Source organism: Armigeres subalbatus, chromosome 3, assembly GCF_024139115.2.
Source record: "Armigeres subalbatus isolate Guangzhou_Male chromosome 3, GZ_Asu_2, whole genome shotgun sequence".
In the NCBI taxonomy this organism is placed as follows: Eukaryota; Metazoa; Arthropoda; class Insecta; order Diptera; family Culicidae; genus Armigeres; species Armigeres subalbatus.
This window is the reverse complement of record NC_085141.1, coordinates 308,329,983-308,352,589: the sequence shown is the minus strand read 5'-3', so window position 1 is coordinate 308,352,589 and position 22,607 is coordinate 308,329,983. Positions and strand designations below refer to the sequence as shown.

The 22,607-nt window shown below is 40.9% G+C and overlaps 1 protein-coding gene across 1 annotated transcript; it reads right to left on the bottom strand.

The window, feature by feature from the left end:
- Positions 1-10,427: 10,427 nt before the first annotated feature.
- Positions 10,428-22,607, bottom strand: LOC134225203 (heat shock 70 kDa protein cognate 5-like). Its single transcript, XM_062705080.1, has 7 exons — positions 22,329-22,607; positions 21,962-21,999; positions 12,267-13,552; positions 11,994-12,203; positions 11,678-11,865; positions 11,466-11,606; positions 10,428-11,400 (listed from the first exon to the last, which is right to left on the bottom strand). The coding sequence occupies exons 1-7, from the start codon at positions 22,389-22,391 to the stop codon at positions 11,314-11,316; spliced, it is 2,013 nt and encodes a 670-aa protein (XP_062561064.1). The 5' UTR covers positions 22,392-22,607; the 3' UTR covers positions 10,428-11,313.

The following is a 22,607-nucleotide window of genomic DNA, read 5'->3' as shown; positions in this document are numbered from 1 at the left end:
CAACTGGTATTCACAATTATTATGGTAAGATAGACCTCTGGTGAAAATTTAAGCTCATTCGGTTAAAATTTAGGTGTGCTTCAAATCAATTTAGTGTTTTTGATATGTTTTCGCTCTTGAAAAAATCATAAGTCTGAGTAGGATGATTGAAATGCTTTGCAACAACCTCTAAATGAAAGCTATGCCCTTCCTCGACCACTTTCTAGAACATTGTTTAACAATTGGAACAGATCTTGTATGTGTTTCAACTGATTTCCTCCATCAAGATTCCCATAAATCGATATTTTTCGTTGAATTTTTGCTTATACAATCTTCATCCAGATTTATTTTTGGGCCAAGTTACTCGGGAAGTTGCAGTCTCACATTCGCTTTAGCTCAGTCATGTATAAAATCTCATTTAGTTACCAAGAAAAAAATGTTAAAAATTAATTAGTCGATTCATAGTTTAATTTGCTCCATTGGTTGGCATACCACAAAGACACGAACGAGGGCAAATTTTTTTTTTCAACAAGTTGCCATTGCTTTTCAATGATCATCATCAATTATTTTGCACTTGAGAAAATGCAATCATTGTTGCCTTGGTAGAATGTAGTTCTATGACAGCGTCTTACATCAACACCTAGCGTGTTTGGTTCAGGCGGTAGGGTGCTCGGCTGACAATCAAAATGTTCGGATATTGACTCGCGCGAATAGAACTATTTTTTTGCCGTTTGCTTAATTGGGGGGACATTTTTACGTGGCACATTATAATTTGTGCAAGTTGTGACAAAACTGATACCGAATGTAATTGAGCAATTTGGTGATGTGCATCTCTCGTTACCGCAAAATGCAAAAACTCGTAAAGAATACCTTCAGCTTTATATAAATTTTAAGAAAGCGTATGTTCGAAGTTAGTTGGATATATTTATTCATCTCGCATCTGCCTGGTCTATTCTGGAGCAATATATGATTCCTCTAGTAAAAGCATTCTCTTTGTATATTATATCTATTAGAATCGCATCCCGCAACTGGAACATTGGTTTTTGGTGCCGGGGAAGGTTCTTCAGATGGCCCGAGACCCCTTCCTCCTTTGGAAAGGGAGGCTCCCATACAAATTAAACAGAAATTTCTGCATAACTCGAGAACTAAGCAGAGAATAAATCAATTTAAGGTGAAATGAAGTTCGTCAGGTCTGCTAGTATTTAATATATGGGAGGTTATACGTAACACACTTTCGCAACATACTATCTATACAGTAGCTCGTAATCAGCATTGGTAACGGTAATTTATTAGGTGTATTTAAAACTATAGAAGCTCAACCTAAAGAACCCTCAATTTTCCATGGATTCTGAGCGCCATTATATTTGAATTAGCGGGATTTTCAAATTTCCGATCCAAAATTTCTTAAACCTCGTTGTTTCGAATATTTCTTTATGGAATTCAAGCGTTTCAGAGTTGTTGCTTAATAAGTTAAATGAAACAAATCCCTTATTTTATTGTTTAGCCCTTGTTTATTTTTTGATAATTATCAACTATTATTTGGTATTTTAAATAATCACAGTAGAACATGTACTCAACAAAGAGAAAAATCGTAGGTATTAGTTAACAAATTAAATAGAACATAAAATTCAACATCAAAAAACTATAACTTAAAATAAGAGAGCGAACAAAAGTTGAAATAAACAAAAAATAATAATAAAATATACAATGCCTAAACGTTTCTCATCTGATCAATAATGGCCTTTTTAGACAGCTTTGGGATCTTTTTTACGGTTGTTAAACACGTTTGATAATACCGCTTGCTTCTGCGCTTCGTTCTTCGTGGCAAAATCTTTAAATTTTTGTCCTAAAGCAACTGCTCGTTCCGCGGAATCATTGACGACTGCTAATGTGGAACACATATTCCTCGCTTCAATGAAACTTTCATCGGTTGCCCATTCGGATGGATCCTGCCTCAATAGTGTATCTAAGGAATACCCAGCACTTCAAAGAATATTTTAGACTTCTGGCTGACATAGTCTGACAAATCTCCACAAATTGTTTTGTCCGGTCGGGTATAGTGATGCGTGAAAGGTTCTTGATCATTTTCGCTTAACGTCGTTCGGAACTTCATTGTCGAAAATGCGAAGCATACGTTTTGTTCATTAAGATAATCCAAATGACGCAGCAGCTTTGACTCGGCGGCCGATGCTATTTCCTTGTCAATTTCTTTATACTTTTCTAGTGAATTCAACAGCATAAAGTCGTTCCTTGGGGCGATGATTGCAAAATGTGCCGAATACCAACCGTGTAAATATATTTTAATAATAAACTGGCACATTCTCTCCAAGCCCCTCTGCTCTTCTGCTTTAAGCGCGAATTGTCCTCTATACAAATAAATCTTCAAACTGTAAATTGCTCTAGCCATCCACCGGGCACGGTGCATTGCTCCTACAATAGCACATTAGATCAGTATTAGAATTTAAGTTTTCTAAAAACAAGTTATTAGCTTACCGGGAGGCTTTACTTTGATCTTCACACCTTGGTACTCGTCAACGCCCAACAGCAAGAGTACAAGCAGCAGTAATTCTTTATAATCCGCGCGTGAATATACTATATCTAGCAGACGAGCAGCTTTCTCGTGGAAAATTATTTTTCATTATCTGAGAAAAACAGTCGGCTGCTTCATATTCACTATTATCAATACTTCTCCAGGATTTTGAAATTTTTAAACAAATTGACCTCCGGACCAGTTGATTTTCATTCATTGCTGTTTTAAATGCAGACTCCAGAATAAGTTCGTGGATGTGGTGGCGGCATGGAAAATGGAGTAAATTGCGATTTAGTTTTTTCTCTAGAAGAACAACTGCACCATTATGAACTCCTGAGTTTGATGCAGTTGTGTCATAAGCTATTGCTTTTATATCAGCTGTTATATTCCATTTTTCAAGTTCGTCAAAAACACTATCCGCAATATTCTTCCCTGAACCACTTTCAATGCTTGGAATCCCAAGGAGCTGTTCATTTCCGTTACCTGAGACTGTAATGGCCAGTCGTTCTTCTGGTTTCTCGCTAGGACCCTTTAATAACTGTTTAGTATCAATGTGTACTACTAAGGCATCGCCTGAAACAAATTTTTCCTTTTGTGTGTTATGTACGGTCTTGCGGCTCTACAACGGTTTATATTAACAACTTGCTTTCAATATGTTTAACAAACATAATAATTACCACAACACGATGTCTGCGAACTGAGGAGTGACTGGTGGAGAAACGATCGGTATCAAGGCCTAGGTCATTTACACTAGCTGTCAGGAGAGCTGCTGCTGCACTATCGGACACCATAGTTCTGTCTAGAACTGACATTGTTCCATCGCTCCATGGAAATAATTTCATCTTCTTGGGACGCGGTTCCACGAATTCATCGCCTGATACATCTTCAACTTTCACGTCATCATCTGATTCATATTTAATCGTGTTAACTATAAACGTTACACGTAATACAATTAAAGGTTTGTATACAAGATTTCACTATATTTATATATCTTACGAAAATCATTGCGTTCAGCTATCCTTTTCACAGGCTCCGCCTTCGGTTGTACCAACGTTTGACAAGTTCGGTTACTAATATCGAAAACATTTTTTATTTTTTCTTCCCATCTTTGGCGCAATTTGTCGAAACATTTTCCCTTCCGTTTATAATTCATTTGGTATTTTCTCCAGTCTGCATAAAATCTTCTTACTTTCTCTCCGATATGCCACGGACGCTGAGTTTGAATATTTTCGGCATTATGTTTTTCAGAAAGTAATTTTACAACACTTTTGCAGCTTTGTGCGACGCTCTTCTTCTCTTTCCGCAGATAATAAAAAAACACTTGAAGTACGCTTCTTGTTGTAGGTAGCCCGATCCTGTTGAGGTTGTTATTAACCAAACCAACGCCAGGCACTTGGACAGAAACCTCCATTTTCCTTGAAAAATGTTTAATGACAATTCGGAATCTGTTACCAGGCATACTAAGATTTTACACTGTGTTGCTAAACATTAATTACACTATGTTGTTCTAAACTAAATGGAAATACAGATAGTGGATCTTGTGTCCTAATTCATTTTATGAATATAACATTAGGTACATTATAACATAAGTCTCAATATTCCATATTCCATAATGGACACATTGCACATCACCAAATTGCTCAGTTACATTCGGTAACAGTTTTGTCACAACTTGCACAAATTATAATGTGCCACGTAAAAATGTCCCCCCAATTAAGCAAACGGCAAAAAAATAGTTCTATTCGCGCGAGTCAATATCCGAACATTTTGATTGTCAGCCGAGCACCCTACCGCCTGAACCAAACACGCTAGGTGTTGATGTAAGACGCTGTCATAGAACTACATTCTACCAAGGCAACAATGATTGCATTTTCTCAAGTGCAAAATAATTGATGATGATCATTGAAAAGCAATGGCAACTTGTTGAAAAAAAAAATTTGCCCTCGTTCGTGTCTTTGTGGTATGCCACCCAATGGAGCAAATTAAACTATGAATCGACTAATTAATTTTTAACATTTTTTTCTTGGTAACTAAATGAGATTTTATACATGACTGAGCTAAAGCGAATGTGAGACTGCAACTTCCCGAGTAACTTGGCCCAAAAATAAATCTGGATGAAGATTGTATAAGCAAAAATTCAACGAAAAATATCGATTTATTGGAATCTTGATGGAGGAAATCAGTTGAAACACATACAAGATCTCCTCCAATTGTTAAACAATGTTCTAGAAAGTGGTCGAGGAAGGGCATAGCTTTCATTTAGAGGTTGTTGCAAAGCATTTCAATCATCCTACTCTGAGTTATGATTTTTTCAAGAGCGAAAACATGTCAAAAACACTAAATTGATTTGAAGCACACCTAAATTTTAACCGAATGAGCTTAAATTTTCACCAGAGGTCTATCTTACCATAATAATTGTGAATACCAGTTGACCGGTCGACTTTAAAAAACTTTTTGAAATTTGAACAGATCTAATGGGGATGCTTGTGGAGGAGCTAACAAGCTACAAAATTGGGAGCAACGGTTACACACTTCATTGCCACCTCGTCCGTCTTGATGACTAGGGCGTCGTCCCTGGAGCGAATGGCGCCTACCCTAGATTTCTTGCTGCCCTCATTCGCCTGGGCCTTCTTTTCGGCCCTTGACGTCTTCGGTTTCCTCTTGTTCTTTACCAGGGTCCAGGAGGCGTCATCCCCCTCTATTTCCCTGATCTGGGGAGGCTGAGAGCCCTCAGCCTGTCGTAACCTCTTACCACCGTCTTTCCAGGGTGGACGGACCTTCCCAGATCCTTCATCCCCCAATTTTGGAGGTACCTGGCCGGAGTTCAGATTCCCAGCTCCTCAACCCTTGTTCGGGGTAGTAACCCTCCCCGTTTTGGAGCGGCCCCCAGGGAGATCATCCCCTGGAGATTGTCTCCACCGTTTTTATGTCTGCTCCGTTGGAGCAGTCACCCCCGACGTGGCCGCGTATACTTGAGCCTCAGTCTGGGTAGACTTTGGCACCACCGTCTTCGCTGGCATGCCCTCGGTTGATTCGACCCTGCACGAGTCCGCGAATCCTTGGGCCTCAGTCTGGGTAGACGTCGAATCCACGGATTTCACGGGTTTGCACTTGGCCGTCCCGACCGCCCTCTTCAACTTGGCGTCCAACATCGACTTTCGAGACTGAATGTCAAAATGTGTTGTATGGTAGACTTATAGTGCGAAGGTTTTTCTACAACTCTATCTAATGGTTCGTTGTTTGAATTCCACTAGTAACGAAGTTATAGTTTCAGTAGCTCAGATTAAAAAATATTAAAATTCCAATCATTTAGTTTAAACTTCTGGGCTGCAAAATGGTGGGTTGACATCAAGGAAGGAGCGCTAAGGAGGCTAAGTAGTCGGACGTCTTGAAGGCGATAAGGAGTGACGTCAAGCAGGGTGAACTCGGCGCCGACGTACGTCGAATAAGACGTACCCGAACGGGCGAGATGATCCTCGAGCTGAAGCGGGGCGTCTCGCAAAAGGGCGCCGCCTACAAAAAGTTGGCGGAGGAAGTCCTTGGCGAGACGGTCAAGGTGAAGGCACTCACGACAGAGGTGAATCTAAGGGTTAAAGACCTGGACGAGATCACCGAAATCGAAGAGCTCGTCACGGAACTGCGGCGACAGTGTGGGATGGTCGGTGTGCCCTGTAGGCAACAACAAGCACCCCATGGGGGGTTCGATGTGCCCGGCGTTTAAGCGTGCTGCAAAATCACAGTGCAGGTAACGCAGCTAAACCTGAACCACTGTGATGCAGCCCAGCAACAGCTGTGTCAGACAGTTGCTTAATGGGGGACGGATATCGCCATAATATCGGATCCTAACCGGGTACCGGCCAGGAACGGTAATTGGGTCACCGATGGGTCTAAAATGGCGATATGGACAACGGGGAAATACGCAGTCCATGAGTTGGTGTCTTCGACACACGAGGGCTTCGTCATTGCCAAAGTCAACGGGGTTTTCTTCTGGAGCTGCTATGCGCCTCCTCGATGGTCAATCGAGCAGTTCGGTCGCATGCTGGATTGTTTGACGGCTAACTTGATGGGGCGTAGGCCGGTGGTGATAGCGGGGGACTTCAACGCTTGGGCCGTGGGATGGGTAAGCCGTTCCACGCATCAATGGGGGCAGATCCTGCTGGAATCACTGGCCATGTTGGATGCGGGCTTGACCAATGTCGGTACCAAAAGTATCTACAGCTGGAACGGGGCTGAGTCGATTATCGACGTTACGTTCTGGGGCCCTGGCCAAACGAGTAGTTCGAACTGGAGGGTAGATGATGGGCACACTCACAGCGACCACCTGGCGGTTCGCTACAGTATCGACTATACGACCAGCATTCAGTGGATTGAAGAAGGGGCAAGGCCTAGTCCTCGTATGTGGAAGACATCGTACTTCGAAGACGCGGTGTTTAAGAAAGCGCTCCGCCGCGAGCACAATACTCTTGGTCTGAGCGGCGAGCAGCTGGTAACAGTACTCTCGCGTGCATGCGATGGCACTATGTCTAAGAAAGTCCACCCTAAGAATGGGAGGCCATCGGCTTACTGGTGGACTCAAGCAATTGCGAACCTGCGCCGCGCCTGCCTACGTTCACGAAGGTGGATGCAGCGAGCACGCACAGAAGAGGAGCGTGTTGAACGATGGGTGGCTTTCGTGGCTGCTAGCAAAAAAGCCTGCTTCGAGGGCCTGTGTCAAAGTGCCAACGCGAATCCATGGGGTGACGCCTATAGGGTCGTAATGGCCAAGACACGTGGGGCGATGGCCCCTACAGAGTGGTCTCCAGAGATGCTGGAGAGGATCATCGCGGGGCTCTTCCCACGCCATGACCCAAGTCCCTGGCCTCACTTTGTGGAGCTGCCAGGGGCCAGGGTGCCCGACGAGGGAAGAGTAACTGTGGCGGAACTTGTGGGGATTGCACAGTCTCTTAGTGTAGGTAAAGCGCCAGAACCGGAGGGTATTCCGAACCTGGTCATCAAAGCGGCCATTGCTGAGGCTCCCGAGATGTTCAGATCTGTCATGCAGAGATGCCTGGACGAGGGTGTCTTCCCTGAATCATGGAAAAGGCAGAGCTTGGTCCTATTGCCAAAGGCGGGAAAACCACCGGGGGATCCGTCGTCATATAGACCAATATGTCTGCTTAATACGGCGGGGAAGGTGCTGGAGAAGATCATTCTCAACAGGTTGTTGATACGCACGGAGGGTGCGGATGGTCTATCGAGTAACTAGTTTGGCTTCTGAAAGGGTAAGGGTGCAGTAGTGACTCTCGACGTGAGGAATGCTTTCAATAGTGCCAGTTGGGCAGCTATTGCAGATGCGCTCCTGCGTCTTGGAATTCCCGAGTGCCTGTACAAGATTTTCGGAAGCTACTTCCAGAATCGAGCGGCCTCGCCCGAGTGTCCAGTGTGCGCAGGTTTAGAGGAAACGGCGGAACACGTGTTGTTCGTGTGCCCACGTTTTCGCACAATGCGTGACCACATGCTTGCCACATGTGGTCTGGATACAACACTACAGGATGTGTAAAGATGAAGTTGGCTGGAACGCCGTTTTATTTAGAAGGTGGCGCGTGGACTCGATGAATGGCTAGTTCAGGCGCAAATAAGAGGTGGTCCAAGGGTTCGGAGTCGGCTTCATGGGTCATACCGGTGCACTATGAGGAATTCTCATACAAATGGGTAGCCAAAAATATTTTTCCAATGAAAACTGTTTCTATGCAACATATTTTATGTGCAGGAATATTTAAGAACCTTTTTTTAACCCTTTAAGGGCCATCGTTAACCCTTCAAAAAATGTCACCCACGAGAAATTTTTTTTCTTCAATTTTTTGTTTTTTTTCCAATACAGCATGCATAAAATAGCAAACAACTATATTTCTAGTAATAATGTTGTTGATTTTCTAATCATAACGAGGTATAGAGAATAAAAACCACAATTTTCAAGAAAACTTTGATTGCAGCGTTCTCGTAAACGCGCAAATATGCACAAGCAAATCACTCACTAGAAGGTGGTACGAGGGTTATATTTCAATCTCCCATTTACAGATCAAGGGACATTTGGAGACATTAGGTTTGCGGGACCATTTTATAGCAAAGAATTATGATAATTGAAGTTTTTCTTCTACAACTTTTTAATATTAAACTTTGCGTGCAAATCAAACTAATCTATCGGAAAGCTAAAGTTTCAAGTAAAAACAGAATCGGGTGTATTGCGTCAGCTATACCTAAAGTGGCAGCCCCACCAGCGCGATGTAGGTAAGCCTCTCAAATACCACGAACAATGGAGATAGAAGAAAAAGAGAACGTTTTTTTTGGCAATCGACCCGGCAACGAAATACGGACTATGATTCGAAACTCGATACCTGGAATGTCAGCCTTCTGGTTCGTGAACTGCAGAAGGTTGGAGTGAACGTGGCCGCTATTTAAGAAGTCCGATGGCCTAGATCCGGAGAACGTGAATTCCGAGCCGTGGACCCCACGGCCAACACTGCTTAAAGAGCTGAAAAACAATAAGCCTGCGGGGAAGGACCAGCTCCCGGCTGAACTTCTCAAACATGGCAGTGAGCAGCTTTATGAAGTTCTGCACCATATTATGTTGAAAATATAGGAAGACGAGGAATTGCCTGCCAGCTGGTTAGACGGCCTCATTTGCCCTCTCTGGCGCCAATTACCGAGGAATAACTCTCCTTAATTCCTCCTCCGTTCGAAATTATGTCCCGTATTCCGTTCAACAGATTGAGACCGCTTGAAGAGTCCTTCGTCGGCGAATACCAAGCAGGTTTTCGTGAGGGCCGATCAACGATGGATCAAATGTTTACTCTGAGACAAATCCTTGATAAATTCCGGGAGTACAACTTGCAGACACATCCTGTTTATTGATTTCAAGGACGGATCGAAATCAAGTGTAAGGGTTGCGGATGAAATATCGACATCATTTGTTACCTTAGATGGATTAAAGCAGGTGATGCACTCTCGTATCTACTGTTCAATATAGCGCTCGAGGGAGCGATTAGGAGATCTGGTGTGCACAGAAACGGTACTATTATCACAAGATCGCATATGCTCCTTGGATTTGCGGACGATATCGATATTATCGGGGTTGATCGCCGTGCCGTGGAAAAGGCTTTTGTGCTTTTTAAGAGGGAGACAGCGAGGATTGGACTCACGATCAATACCAGCAAAACGAAGTACATGGTCGCTGGCAATCAACGTGGGTGGTGGTAGTGAAATGGTGCAGGATGGTGAACAATTTGAAGTGGTAGAAGAAATTGTGTATCTTGGAACATTAGTGACGTGCGATAATGATGATACCCTCGTATTGCAGCTGCAAATAGGGCTTGTTAGGGACTTCGTAACCAGCTTAAGTGCCGTAGTCTGCAAACGAAGACACAATTCACGCTGTATATTACTCTGATCCTTCCGGTGGCTTTATACGCCCATAAAACATGGACGTTAAAAGAGGCTGATCGGAGAGCTTTCGAAGTGTTTGAGCGTAAGGTGCTGCGGACAATACTCGGTGGTAAACAGGAGAACGGTATCTGGCTGTGTCGCATGAATCACGAGTTGTACCAGGTGTATAAAGAGTTGGATATTAAGCTTATACAACACGGCAGACTACGGTGGGCTGGACACGTTGTTCGTATGCCGGAAGAACGTCAAGCGAAGATAATATTTAGTAGAAAACCCTTCGTGAAAGGCCGCGTACACGACGGCTTTTTGCAGTTGAAGAGGACCTGAGGGCGCTCAATATTCAGGGTGACTGGAAGCGATTGGCCCAGGATCGAGTCCAGTGGAGAAGGATACTCCATTCGGCGTAGGTTCATCGAAGAGCTGTAGCCCATCAAATGTTAATTACCAGACTTTGGACTTTTCTCAAAACAAAAACAAAAAGTACACTCGATTCATGTTCGTTTCACATAAATGATACTCTTATTATTATTGCAATAAAATTCATTCCAATCGGGCGATATCTTTCTGCTTTATAACCTGGTATGCCACAGAAGTTCATATTCATCAGCTTTCATCTATTCATTCTTGTTTTCAAACGAGTAAAATTCGTTCTTAGTATAGTTTAGTGATTCTCATTTGGTTTTCAGAGTCGAAACATAATGATCAACATTATTCGATAATTTCTCTTTACCTACCAAGCCACCCGACATGTGACAGTACGGGAGAAGCTGCACTCACCAAGTGATGTAATTCTTTCGAGCCAAAATAACAACTCACTGGACAAATTGAAAGAGTTACAAATATTTGATTTGAAATTGAGCGTTCTATTTTGTCTTCACTTCTTTGTACTCAGTAACAAATGTTTCATTATAAAATATAAAATAAACTAACATCAGGAACCCCACTGAACGCAAAAAAAATAATATTATGTAACACAGATTCTGGATCGCCCTAATTGCCGGCACAAGAGGGGTTGAGTACATTACGAAAATATTTAGTCATCCATGCATTCCCGATCATGTCGACTTGTGGCTGGTACGAGCGAAAAACAACTGGCTTACTTGCTAAACGGCTTCCAAACAATTAACTCCTCCTACAATAGCACAACTATTGCGAACCTCGGCGCTGAACTAAGGGCACCTCCTTCGACTAAAAGTTAGTTGTAACTCTCTATTTGTTCTTAAATAAGTAGCGATTTGTTTAGTGTCCTACAATGTTGTCTGTGTGCTGCGGTTTGTCTCAATGTCCAGGCGAAATTTTGCTAAACGCTATCAAGTCTACAACTATATTTTACAGGATAGTTTGGGTTGTATTAGAAATAGGGAACGGTAAACGAAGAAAATTTAGTTTTTATTTTCCTTCTTTTCCGCACTGTCGTCGCTACTGCTGCTGCTTGAGCTGCTACCGCTGCTCTCCCGCTCGGAAGCCATCTGAAATGAAAAGTTGCGTATGAGAAATTTTTCATCTTTTGTGCATCAACACTGCCAATACAAACCTTCTTGTAAGCCATTTCGAACAGTTTCAGGGAGGATTGCTGGAGGGTGCCGACCGTCTTGCGGATTTCTTCCGGATCGGCTTCATCCTTATTGGTGAGAATTTCGCGAACCTTAGCAATTTCCTCGCGAAGTTTGTCGCACTGCGAATGAAAACAAGCAAATATCCTTATGAGTTTACCTAAACTTGAATCCAGAGTTCAGTTTAACATACCTCTTCCTTGGGCAATTGATCCTTGAATTCCTCCATCTTAGATTCGGTGTCATGAACAATACCCTCGGCCTGGTTGACGGCCTCAATGCGTTCCTTCTTCAGTTTATCGGTAGCTGCGTATTGTTCAGCATTCTTAACCATGTTTTCGATTTCATCCTTGCTCAAACCACCGGACGATTGAATAACAACTGCAAAAAATGAAAACAGAAAATGTTGTTTATAAGCTCATCTTCAAAAGTAATTCTTACACCCTCAATTCGGACCACATTTCGTAAAATTAGGATGTTTGGAAGCTATTTAGTTAATTTGTACTTACTTTGTTGTTCCTTTCCGGTTCCCTTGTCTCTAGCTGATACATGCACGATACCGTTGGCATCGATGTCGAACACGACTTCAATCTGTGGCACACCGCGTGGTGCCGGTGGAATACCAACCAATGTGAACGAACCCAACATTTTGTTGTCCGCTGCCATCTCACGCTCACCCTGGTGGACCTTGATCTCGACCTGGGTCTGGCCATCAGCAGCTGGAATGATAAAGTATTTATTTTTCAATTCAATCGAACATTTCGAAAACCCAGAGGACTTACCAGTGGAGAAGACCTGCGACTTCTTCGTTGGGATAGTTGTGTTACGAGTGATCAAACGAGTGAAAACACCTCCGAGGGTTTCGATACCCAGCGACAGGGGAGTAACATCCAGCAGCAACACATCGGTAACATCTCCGGCCAGTACACCACCCTGCACGGCAGCACCGACGGCGACGGCTTCATCTGGATTTACGGCACGGGATGGTTGGCGACCGAAGATGTCCTGCACGGTTTGCTGTACCTTGGGCATACGGGACATACCGCCGACCAGGAGAACCTCTCCGATGTCCGACTTGGATACCTCGGCATCAGCCAAAGCCTTCTGACATGGTCCGATGGTACGCTTGATCAGATCCCCGACCAATTGCTCCAGCTTGGCACGGGTGAACTTCAAGTTCAAGTGCTTAGGACCGGAGGCATCCATGGTGATGTACGGCAGATTGATGTCGGTTTGCACGGAGGAGGACAACTCGCATTTGGCCTTTTCGGCAGCTTCCTTCAAACGTTGCATAGCCATAGCATCCTTGGTGATGTCAATGCCTTGTTCCTTCTTGAACTCAGCAACCAAATAGTCTACAATGTGGTGATCGAAATCTTCTCCGCCGAGCAGTGTGTCACCGTTGGTCGATTTGACCTCAAATACACCCTTCTGAATTTCCAGGATCGAAATATCGAAGGTACCACCACCCAGATCATAGACGGCAATAATCTTGTCTTCGCTCTTGTCCATACCGTAGGCCAGCGCGGCAGCTGTCGGTTCGTTGATCACACGTAGAACATTCAGGCCAGCAATCTGTCCAGCGTCCTTGGTAGCCTGACGCTGAGAGTCGTTGAAGTAAGCTGGCACGGTAACGACCGCATTCTTGACGGGAGTGTTCAGGTAGGCTTCGGCCGTTTCCTTCATCTTCATCAGCACGAATGCACCGATCTGGCTGGGCGAGTAGACCTTGCTGTCACCTCCCTGAACCCAGGCGTCCCCATTGGAAGCCTTAACCACCTTGTAGGACAGATTTTTCATGTCCTTTTTGATTTCTGCATCGTCGAAACGACGACCAATCAAACGCTTGGTCGCGTAGAAGGTGTTAGCCGAGTTTGTGACAGCCTGACGTTTCGCAGGCATACCGACCAAGCGTTCGCCGTCCTTGGTGAAGGCCACGTGCGACGGCGTTGTGCGGGCACCTTCGGCATTTTCGATGACCTTGGCCTGTTTGCCCTCCATCACGGCCACGCACGAGTTGGTCGTTCCCAGATCAATACCGATGACGGCACCCTTGACCGTGTCGGACCTGTCGGATGTTGGGAGAGTTGGGTAATGGAAATTAGTTCAAATTGCAATTTTTTAATGGATGATGAATAATTTCGGAGATAGTCGGTGCAAGATTTGAATCTTCTGCTTCTAGTCTAGGAGCCTTTGCGGTAAAACGCGCGGCTACTAAGCAAGACTATGCCAAGGGTGGCTGGGTTCGATTCCCGGTCCGGTCAAGGACATATTCGGGTTGAAAATTGTCTCGACTTTCCTGGGCATAAAAGTATCATCGTGTTAGCTTCATGATATACGAATGCAAAAATGGTAACTCGGCATAGAAACCTCGTAGTTAATAACGGCATTGTACCAGTAGGGGATGTAATGCCAATAAGAAGAAGAAGACTTTTATTCTAATGGCTTCCCCGACCTTATCGCCTTGAAAACCACAAAAAGTAATGCCAAATTAAACCAATGCTCCAAATGTGCTACATGCGTGTGGTCTTAGAATGGAACATTCAAAAATTTGGGAGAACACCTTAATTGCGAGGCAGTCAAAACGTTTCATTAAGCCAAACGTATTCAGTACTCGCCAAATCCTAAATCTTTCAAAAAAAGATCTTAGCCCGAGCAGATATCACTTGAAGCTGTTAGGAAAACTTCAAGATGATGTATGTCGTTTCTGTGGCATACATGTAGAGCACTCGGAACACCTTTTATGCCATTGTCCGGCAATTTTTAGAAAGAGATTTCAGTTCTTCAACAGGGGGCTGATAGAACCCTCTGAAGTATGGAGAACAAATCCCAATACGGTAGTGCGATTCATCAGAACCATAATACCGAATTTTTGTTTTAATCTTCATTAAGGAGACTTTCAGCCCTAGGCTGGCTCGTCTCCGTATACCGAATTGAGAATAGGCTGCCATACAAGGCGATGTGTTTGCTGTAGTAAATAGCAATAATGCGTCAACTCAACAAAGCTATAGAAAATGTGGCATATTTCACAATAGATCTAACAAATGGTCGCAGTGATTGAAATACCCAATAAGAGAAAAAAATTATTTATTATCTTCCTTGGACGTCCTAGACCATCCAAGCTATCCTTGAGCGCAGGACTTCAAACGGTTGCGAAAAAGCTCAAAGTTTCGGTATGTATGCAATCATCAGGTTTTTTTTACAGATGTTTTACATTGATTCACAGGTAAAACAAACATGCCATATAGAGATTTTTGCAGCAAAAAAATTAATTCAAACAAGATAATATTGCGAAAAACCTTTTTCTAACGAATTTATTGGAGGCCTCACATTTTTTCTCAAAATTATTAAAGCAATTCTTTAGAAAATATTTCAAGGGTTTCCTTAGCAAGTACCACTAGAAATTGCTGCCGCCATTCGATCAAAAATTCGTTCAGTAATTCCATCGGAAATTTCTCCAGGTATTTCTTCAAAAATTGCTCTAGGGATTTCTTTGAAAAATCCTCCAGAAATGAAATCAGAAATTCTTTCAAATAGGGAATCCTAGGAATTGCTTCGAAATTTCCCTCAGAACTCCCTCCATGATTACATTCAGAAACTCCTTTCGGGACTTCTTTTAAAATTTATCAAGAAAAACCCTCGGAAATATTTCTTCAAGTATTCTTTTAAAATATCTTCGATAACTTCTTTAGGAATTTTTGCCGGAAATTTATTTTAGCATTATTTTGAAAATTTCTTTAGAAATTACTCTAGATTTTAATTCGATATCTTCGAGAATTCCTTCACAACTTCTTAGGGTCTGTCCATTTGGCGAAACTTTTCACAAGAATTGATGGAGGACTTTCCGCACAAATCCCGGACTATTTTTTGCTGATCAATAATTACATCAAAGTTGCATAATTTATTACTTCAGAAAAAAACGAACAGTGGGTAATGTCTGTGACATAACCGCTAAGTGGACGTAGGACTTGACTTGAACATACATAATATGCTTTTTATGCCTTTAAGGTACATAATATGTCCAAATTTCTCACATCAACTATTTTGGATAAATAATTGGCGTTGCATACCATTCCTTAGCAAAATCTTCTCATCTAACCGACACAGAAATCACAGGAAGTATCTGTCCGGTCACGAAATATTAGCCTCGACAGTGGCAACCTTCGCACTGAAGGACTGCCTGAAATAAACCACAAGTTGGCTCAGCAGGGGATGTAGACTGTATCTCAACCCTTCCACTGAAGAGCCTTCTAATCCGTGCGATAGCAACTGAAGGAGAACATTATTTTTAACTCTTAGAGCCTTGAAAAAGGCTGTTTGCTTCGGCTAAGTGCAAAAAGTAAAAAAACGATCTTTTCAAATAACCGCGAATTTCTAGTGATGCGAATTTTCTGCGAGCGAATGCACTTTTCTTTTATACCTTATTTTGAATCTTCTCTGCTTCCCAATTGGTGGGCCAATCAGCTAGAGTCTTGTATCCCGCTTCTTTGTCAGCCAAAGCGTCATCATCATCAACGCGTTCGAGAAGGGCTTCTTCTTTTTTACGCTTGTTGCTCGCTGCTGGCGTCTATTTCCTAACGGGACTTTTCGCTAGATACAGGCCAATAAGCCGGGCAAGCGAGCTTAGAATTGCAGTTCAGGTGGGAAGTACGTGTTTTTTCTGAGACAACATTGTTAGTAATAGAAGGAAGGAAACACCCGGACATGGGATTTCGGCTGATGAGATTTAGAATGGGTGACATGGGACGATCATTCAGTCACGTTCGCTTTGTGTGCGGTCAGTATCAAACAATGTTTATCTATATATTTTTTTATCAATGCCAAAAAATCCAACATTTGATGAAAAATCGATTGATAGTTTATTAATGTTTGAGCTGTTATCGGTGTTTTTTTTATCCAAATAAGATTATGTGAGAGATTTGGACATCTTATGAATCTTTAAAGGCATGGTCAAGCGAAGTCCTTCGTTCACTTCGCGGTTAAATCAGAAAAATTATCCACTGTTAGTTTTGACGCTATTTATGAAAATCGCGCATAAAATTTTATCTCTAGAATATTGGATTTGGCACCCAAGTACAATTTCTATCCCGAAGGGTATTGAAAGCTTTGATATTGATCTCTATCATTGGCTCTCTGAAGAACCGTTTGTTTTTTGGTCTCGTCTCAGGTCGAAATCTGAGACGAAACCTGCAAAGATTTGCGGAGGTGAACTAGCCTTGGGCTAAAAACCTCTTTAATAAAGATTATAATAATAATAATAACCTGCAAAGACGGCTTCTTTTACCTTGTTTTGACACTTGTTCTTCTTTTCATCACAGTTGATCATCGATTCTCAACTGTTTCCTTGAGTGTTTCACCTAAATCACGGGTAGAATCTTCTGAGCACAATAAAAGTGTTTGTGATTTACGGATTTGTAAACTTATTTTTATAAAGATTTTCCTATCGGAAATAAAACACGTATTCATAACAGTTCAATATTAAGCTGTCCGGCTTTTCTAGAATACTTTTCAAAGTGAAAAAGTACTCGTAAAACAAAATCATTCGGAATACTTTTTGAGGGATACCAATACTTTTACACAAAAAGGTGCTGGTTGCATCTGACAATTCGTGACAGCGCTTGCTGGTTGCAGATGAAGTTACATTTTTTCCTCTTTGCAAGTCCCGTCCCAGTTTTTGGCCACCCCAAACAAGTGACGCATAGAAGATTTCGAGTTCGACTATGGCCGAATACATTCAGTATGTCCGTTTCTTGCTTCTGCAATTTACTGTTAAGGTACAGTGGGGCAAGTGGGTAAAGGAAATCGTATATTTCATTTTCATCAAGTCATAAAAGTTGAATATAATATTGAAATTGATCATATTTATGACATAACGAATCAGCTATCCAATCTTTATATGCCTGCGAACAAGATCTTTGAAAAATGTTTTTAGGATACAAAATATTTGGAAAACAAAATAATCGGTTTCAATTTTTCACTTGCTCCACATGTGGGGTAAGTGAAAAAATGATTTTAAAAAGGAATTTTTCAATATAAGAACACATTTTCTGTTCATATATTGCATGCAAATGATAATTATGCTGAATAGAGCATAACTGTGATCTGTTGTGATGCTTTTTGACATCTCATAAAAGTCAAAGGGCACTAGAATGCCTCCATTAAATGATTTTTATGTTTTTATGTTTTCTTTACTTGAATTTTTTGAGATCTAATATCTCATCTCCATTTGTGTCTAACACTACTTTCTATTTCAGGTTTATAGTAAGATAATGAACTTTGGCGATAATGCAGAGAAATTATCTTTGAAATATTCATCAAACCTGGAATCATATTGTGTTTCATTAACAATCCACTTATGATTTCAATAGAAGAGTCTAAATGAACAAATAAATAAATTTTAAATAAATCATAATTGTTTATATATTTGCAATAGTAGTGATTCTTGTATTTAAGCTATATAAATAACAATTTTCACGAATTATTTATCAAACATGGATTATTTAAAACACTGACAGGCTTGGCACTTTGGATTCCTGATTTAGTATTACGACGTATCACAGTAATAACCAAAAGCCTTCGAATGAGTTCGAATTGGTTTTATTTGTTTATATACGCTTAATAGAAATTATTTGTGTTTGGAAAAATAAGAGAAATGCATTCAGTGTCGGAAAATTTTCACTTGCCCCACCCTTGGCAAAAAACAGGCAAAGCCATAAAATATTTTTTTCAAAATTTTTGATGTTCATATCAATATTTTTGTGGCTGGGATTCAAAACTACAAAGAAAACCAACTTATCAATGCACTAATTGGATGTGTTATGGAAACCAACATAAAAAAATATTTGTATTTATTGACACGCAAAACAACTTGTTCAAAAGATGAACTTGAAAGGTTAATAAACTTTTACTCTCGCATGTTGAAATGGTTCATTATTTCATGTTTCACTGAATAGCATTGATTTGAATGGCCTTGTATGATTGTGAAGTGAAATTGAATAATTCTGTTCTTCATCAGTAAAATACTTGCGTTTTTTCACTTACCGTGCGATTGAGTTGAAATTTTGCATAGGGACTTTTTTCGAGGAGATGATACATTTGAGCACTACCCGTTTTTGAAATTCGAAAAGTCGATTTTCATTGGCACCCTGATGATGCCGTGTTTGATATTTGGTAGCGCCACAAATCAAAATCACGATAAGTGATAACGATCAACAATGATTGCACAAGAAACGTGTAGGTTTTGTACAACATTTTAAGATTTGAATGAGACAAATTTTAACAAATTGTAACCTGACAATTGCAACCTAATGAACCCGTAGGTTTGATTTTGGTCGAACTTTTAACACTTCATGAAAGCACACTTTGTACTGGACCCACCAAAGAATTGAATGATTTGTTGATAATTTGTAACCCTCGAGGACTCGCACACAAGCGAAAAAAGCACGCTTGTCGTCCACAACGGAGGCGAGACTGCATGAGTGATTCACGACTAAGCAAGTCCCGGAAGGTTGAAATCCGATGAAAATCTCATGATTATTGAGCACTTTGAGGTTTTCGATAACTGCAACATGTTCACTTTTCAGTTGAGGACAATCCTAATGGAATCCAAATTTGAAAGTACCTGCGCTTTCGAGGGCACCTTACTCCATACGGAAGTAACGCACAACTGTCATTTTCATTATTTCAGCTTTGCTGCGAACCTTGCGAAAGAATTTCGGGGTCAATTTTCAAAGAAATTTCAAGAGGATTTTCCAAAGGGAGTAGGTATAAAGAAATTATTTGCATAATTTTCAAAATTGTTCCTGGCACAATTTCCATGATGAATTTCTGAAAGAACTCCTGAAGGAATTTCCGAAGGTCTTCAAGGAATTCCTGAAGGAGAACCTGAAGGGATTTTCGAAAAAAAATCTAAAAGAATTTGTGAAGGATTTTCGAAAGAATTCCCGAAGGAATTCCGAATGGGTTTTTCAAAAGAGTTTCTAAAGGTATTCTAGAAAGAATTCCTAAAACAATTTTGAAAGGATTTATCAAAGGGATTCCAAAATGAATTTGCGAATAAATTTCTGAATAGAGTTATTGAAAGAAATTTTTTAGGAATGTCCGAAGGAATTTCTGAAAAATTACTTGGATTTCCAAAGAAATCGCTGGAACAATTTCCTTCATGAATTCCAGAAACATTTTTCGAAGAAATTCCTTAAGAAATTTACTAAAATATCCAAAGAAATTCGTATTTTTGCTTCAATTGTGTTTCCGAATAAGTTTCTAAAGAAATTTTCAAAGAATCTCCTGAGGAAGCCTCCAAGAAATTCCCTGAAACATTTACAAGGAAATTGCTGCAAGAATTTCCGAAGGAAATCGCAAAGGAATCCTAACATGATTTTCTAGAGAAACTTCTGCAAGGGGCTGTTCATATACCACGTGGACAGGTTTTGATCAGTTTCAGATTCAAGAGTTCATGCAGGAAATTCCGCCAATTAACATTTTGAACGCCAATTTAACCGCAATTTTACGGCAGGAATTTGTGTCGTTTTTTTACTAGAATTTCAGATGAAATCTCCAAGAATATCTGCAAAAAAAATCTTTTAAAAATTCATCATTCCTCGGATACTTATTCAAAAGGACGTATGTGATTTTGTAAACAAAGTTTCAAACGTCGATTCGTCCAATCTGATAGCACTCCCACGCAAACCATCACCATAGACAGGTAGGGGAAGCCTTCGACTACCTGTTGGTGGTGTTGGTTTGCGTGGGAGGGTCATCACAGAGTCTATTATATAGAGTTGCGCAAAGAGGATCATCTTACACTTATTCTGAATAATCATCTTGTTATTGTGTTTGCAACTTTCATTTTTGTTCAACCCTTAAAGTGACTTCACGGGAGTGTTCACTGCTAAAGCTTTTTAATTCGATAACCAAGTCACCCACAGAGTGGAAACACGTGAGTTTCTTGTTGCTTCTTTATTGGGGGGGTGTATTGAAGTTTTTGAAACTGTTTCTAGAACAAATCTAATACATTTCAATTCATGCGTTTTAATTCGCCATAAAAATAATTAGGCGATAACAATACTTCCGCCTTACCAACAAGCATTTTTTTACTTTGCTCGATAGGTAGACGGTTTGACAGTTCAATAGGTAGATTTGGCTTCACTCTTTGCGTAACTCTATATATAATAGACTCTGGGTCATCAGATTGGACGAATCGACGTTTGAATCTTTGTTTACAAAATCACATACGTCCTTTTGAATAAGTACCCGAGATTCGTGCAAAGATTCATCCCGGAAATTTCTGCGGTGAATCCTCTAGGAATTCTCGCGGATATTATCCTGTAAATGTTTGCAGAAATTCAACTGCTCATGGAACTTCTACAGAAGTCGCTCCAAAATAGTCTGCGGAAGCTTTTCCGAGAACATCTGTGGAAATTCTTCCAGGTATTCTTGCCAAAGTTCCCTTGGGAATTAATGCGAAAAATCTTCATTATTCTGCAGACATTCTTTGATGAATTCCTGTGGATAACCTTCCTGGAACTCTATCGTAAATTCAAAGCGGCATTTCTGTGGATTTTTTACAGTAGCTTCCACGGTAATTTATCCAAAAAAATCCTCGATAGTTTTTCGGATTTTAATGCTGCAGAACCCCTCTTTAGGCTATAGAAATTTTGTTGTTCATTAAATTCTTCATAGAATCATTGTTAAAATTTCTTAGGAGGTTTAGTAATTTCTGGTAAATAATTCTGCGAGAATAACATAGTAGTTATCCGAAAATATCGCAAAAAATGCTCCTGACATTACCTTTTGAAAATCACATTTTTATGTTTGAGCCAATTTCTGCGGAAACACCCACTGACAAATATCTCAGAATTACGACAAAATTGCCGGTATAAAAACGGGTATTCATGTCCCATGAGTCATGTTTCAGAATAGTTTAAAAATGACAATAAATGGCGCCCTCTCCTCAAACATTTTTTTAAAGAATGTTCAAGAGTCTAATCATGGTATTTAAAAAGAGCTTGTAAATTTCCGAAAAATAATGTAAGTAATTGACTTCGAACGTAATATTTTATTTATTTTTTTCAACCGAGTTTTGAACTCCCCCTCAAATAAAATAATATTTGTTCCGGCCTAACTGCTGTGAAGATCAAACTTTTCTTGCATCTTTTTGTAAGGGATCTCGTTGGACATGGGTTGTCGATTGATAATAAGTTCATCACAATTAGACCGGTTAACGATCGTTTACGTAATAGATTGCTACGAGTATGGCACAAGCGGTACATATTATTACGATGACCCTGAATTTGGCTACCAAACCGTTTGAATCAAAATCCATGGTAAAATAGTTGCGTTACTATTCACATAAAGACTTATGATCTGAAGTGATAATTAGAAGAGAAATCTAAGATTGCCACTAATTTCATCATCCTCAATTATCCACTGTTATCTCTATCACTATTTGAATATCTCCAGTTTGCACGATACTTACTTGAGCCGAGATTGCATTCCATTGCGAAGGATTCCTCCCTGCGCAAGAGAAAAACGAAAGAAAGCATTGATAAGTCACAGTGATTTGCCGTCATCGGTAATCGGAATTCAAAGATCAAAGGTCATGCAAAACATCGCCCAGTAGGAACACTCAAGTGCCAGACCATACTGATTCAGAATCCATCTGTTCTGACCACCAGGAGAATGGAAATTATTAGTGCACGAAGCGATTACACAAGCATCATCTCTAACCTCACTTTTGCCTGCGCACTTCATGTTCCCATGGGGGCTGATGTTTTTCCCCTGAAGCCGACACACACCGTCGTCACAGAAAAGCCTAGAAATTTTAGATCTGGCCCCCTACTTACACTTTGCAGCAAGGGACGATTCTCCGTCAGGGTGCGGGTTACGAATTTTGCGGCTTTCAGCATTTTGTTCGCACTAAACTGCACTGCACTAGGAATACGGTGTGAAATTTTAGGCACGATTCACAAAAATCACGTTTCTGGAAACTATGATGCAATATTATTTGGAGAGAATATCGCCTGTCAGGCAAGTTTTTGACAGATTCTCTACTGGCTGCTCTTCTGAAACGCACTAACGTCCGACTGCGCACTCGGTTCGACTTCAAATGAACGAATGTTCGG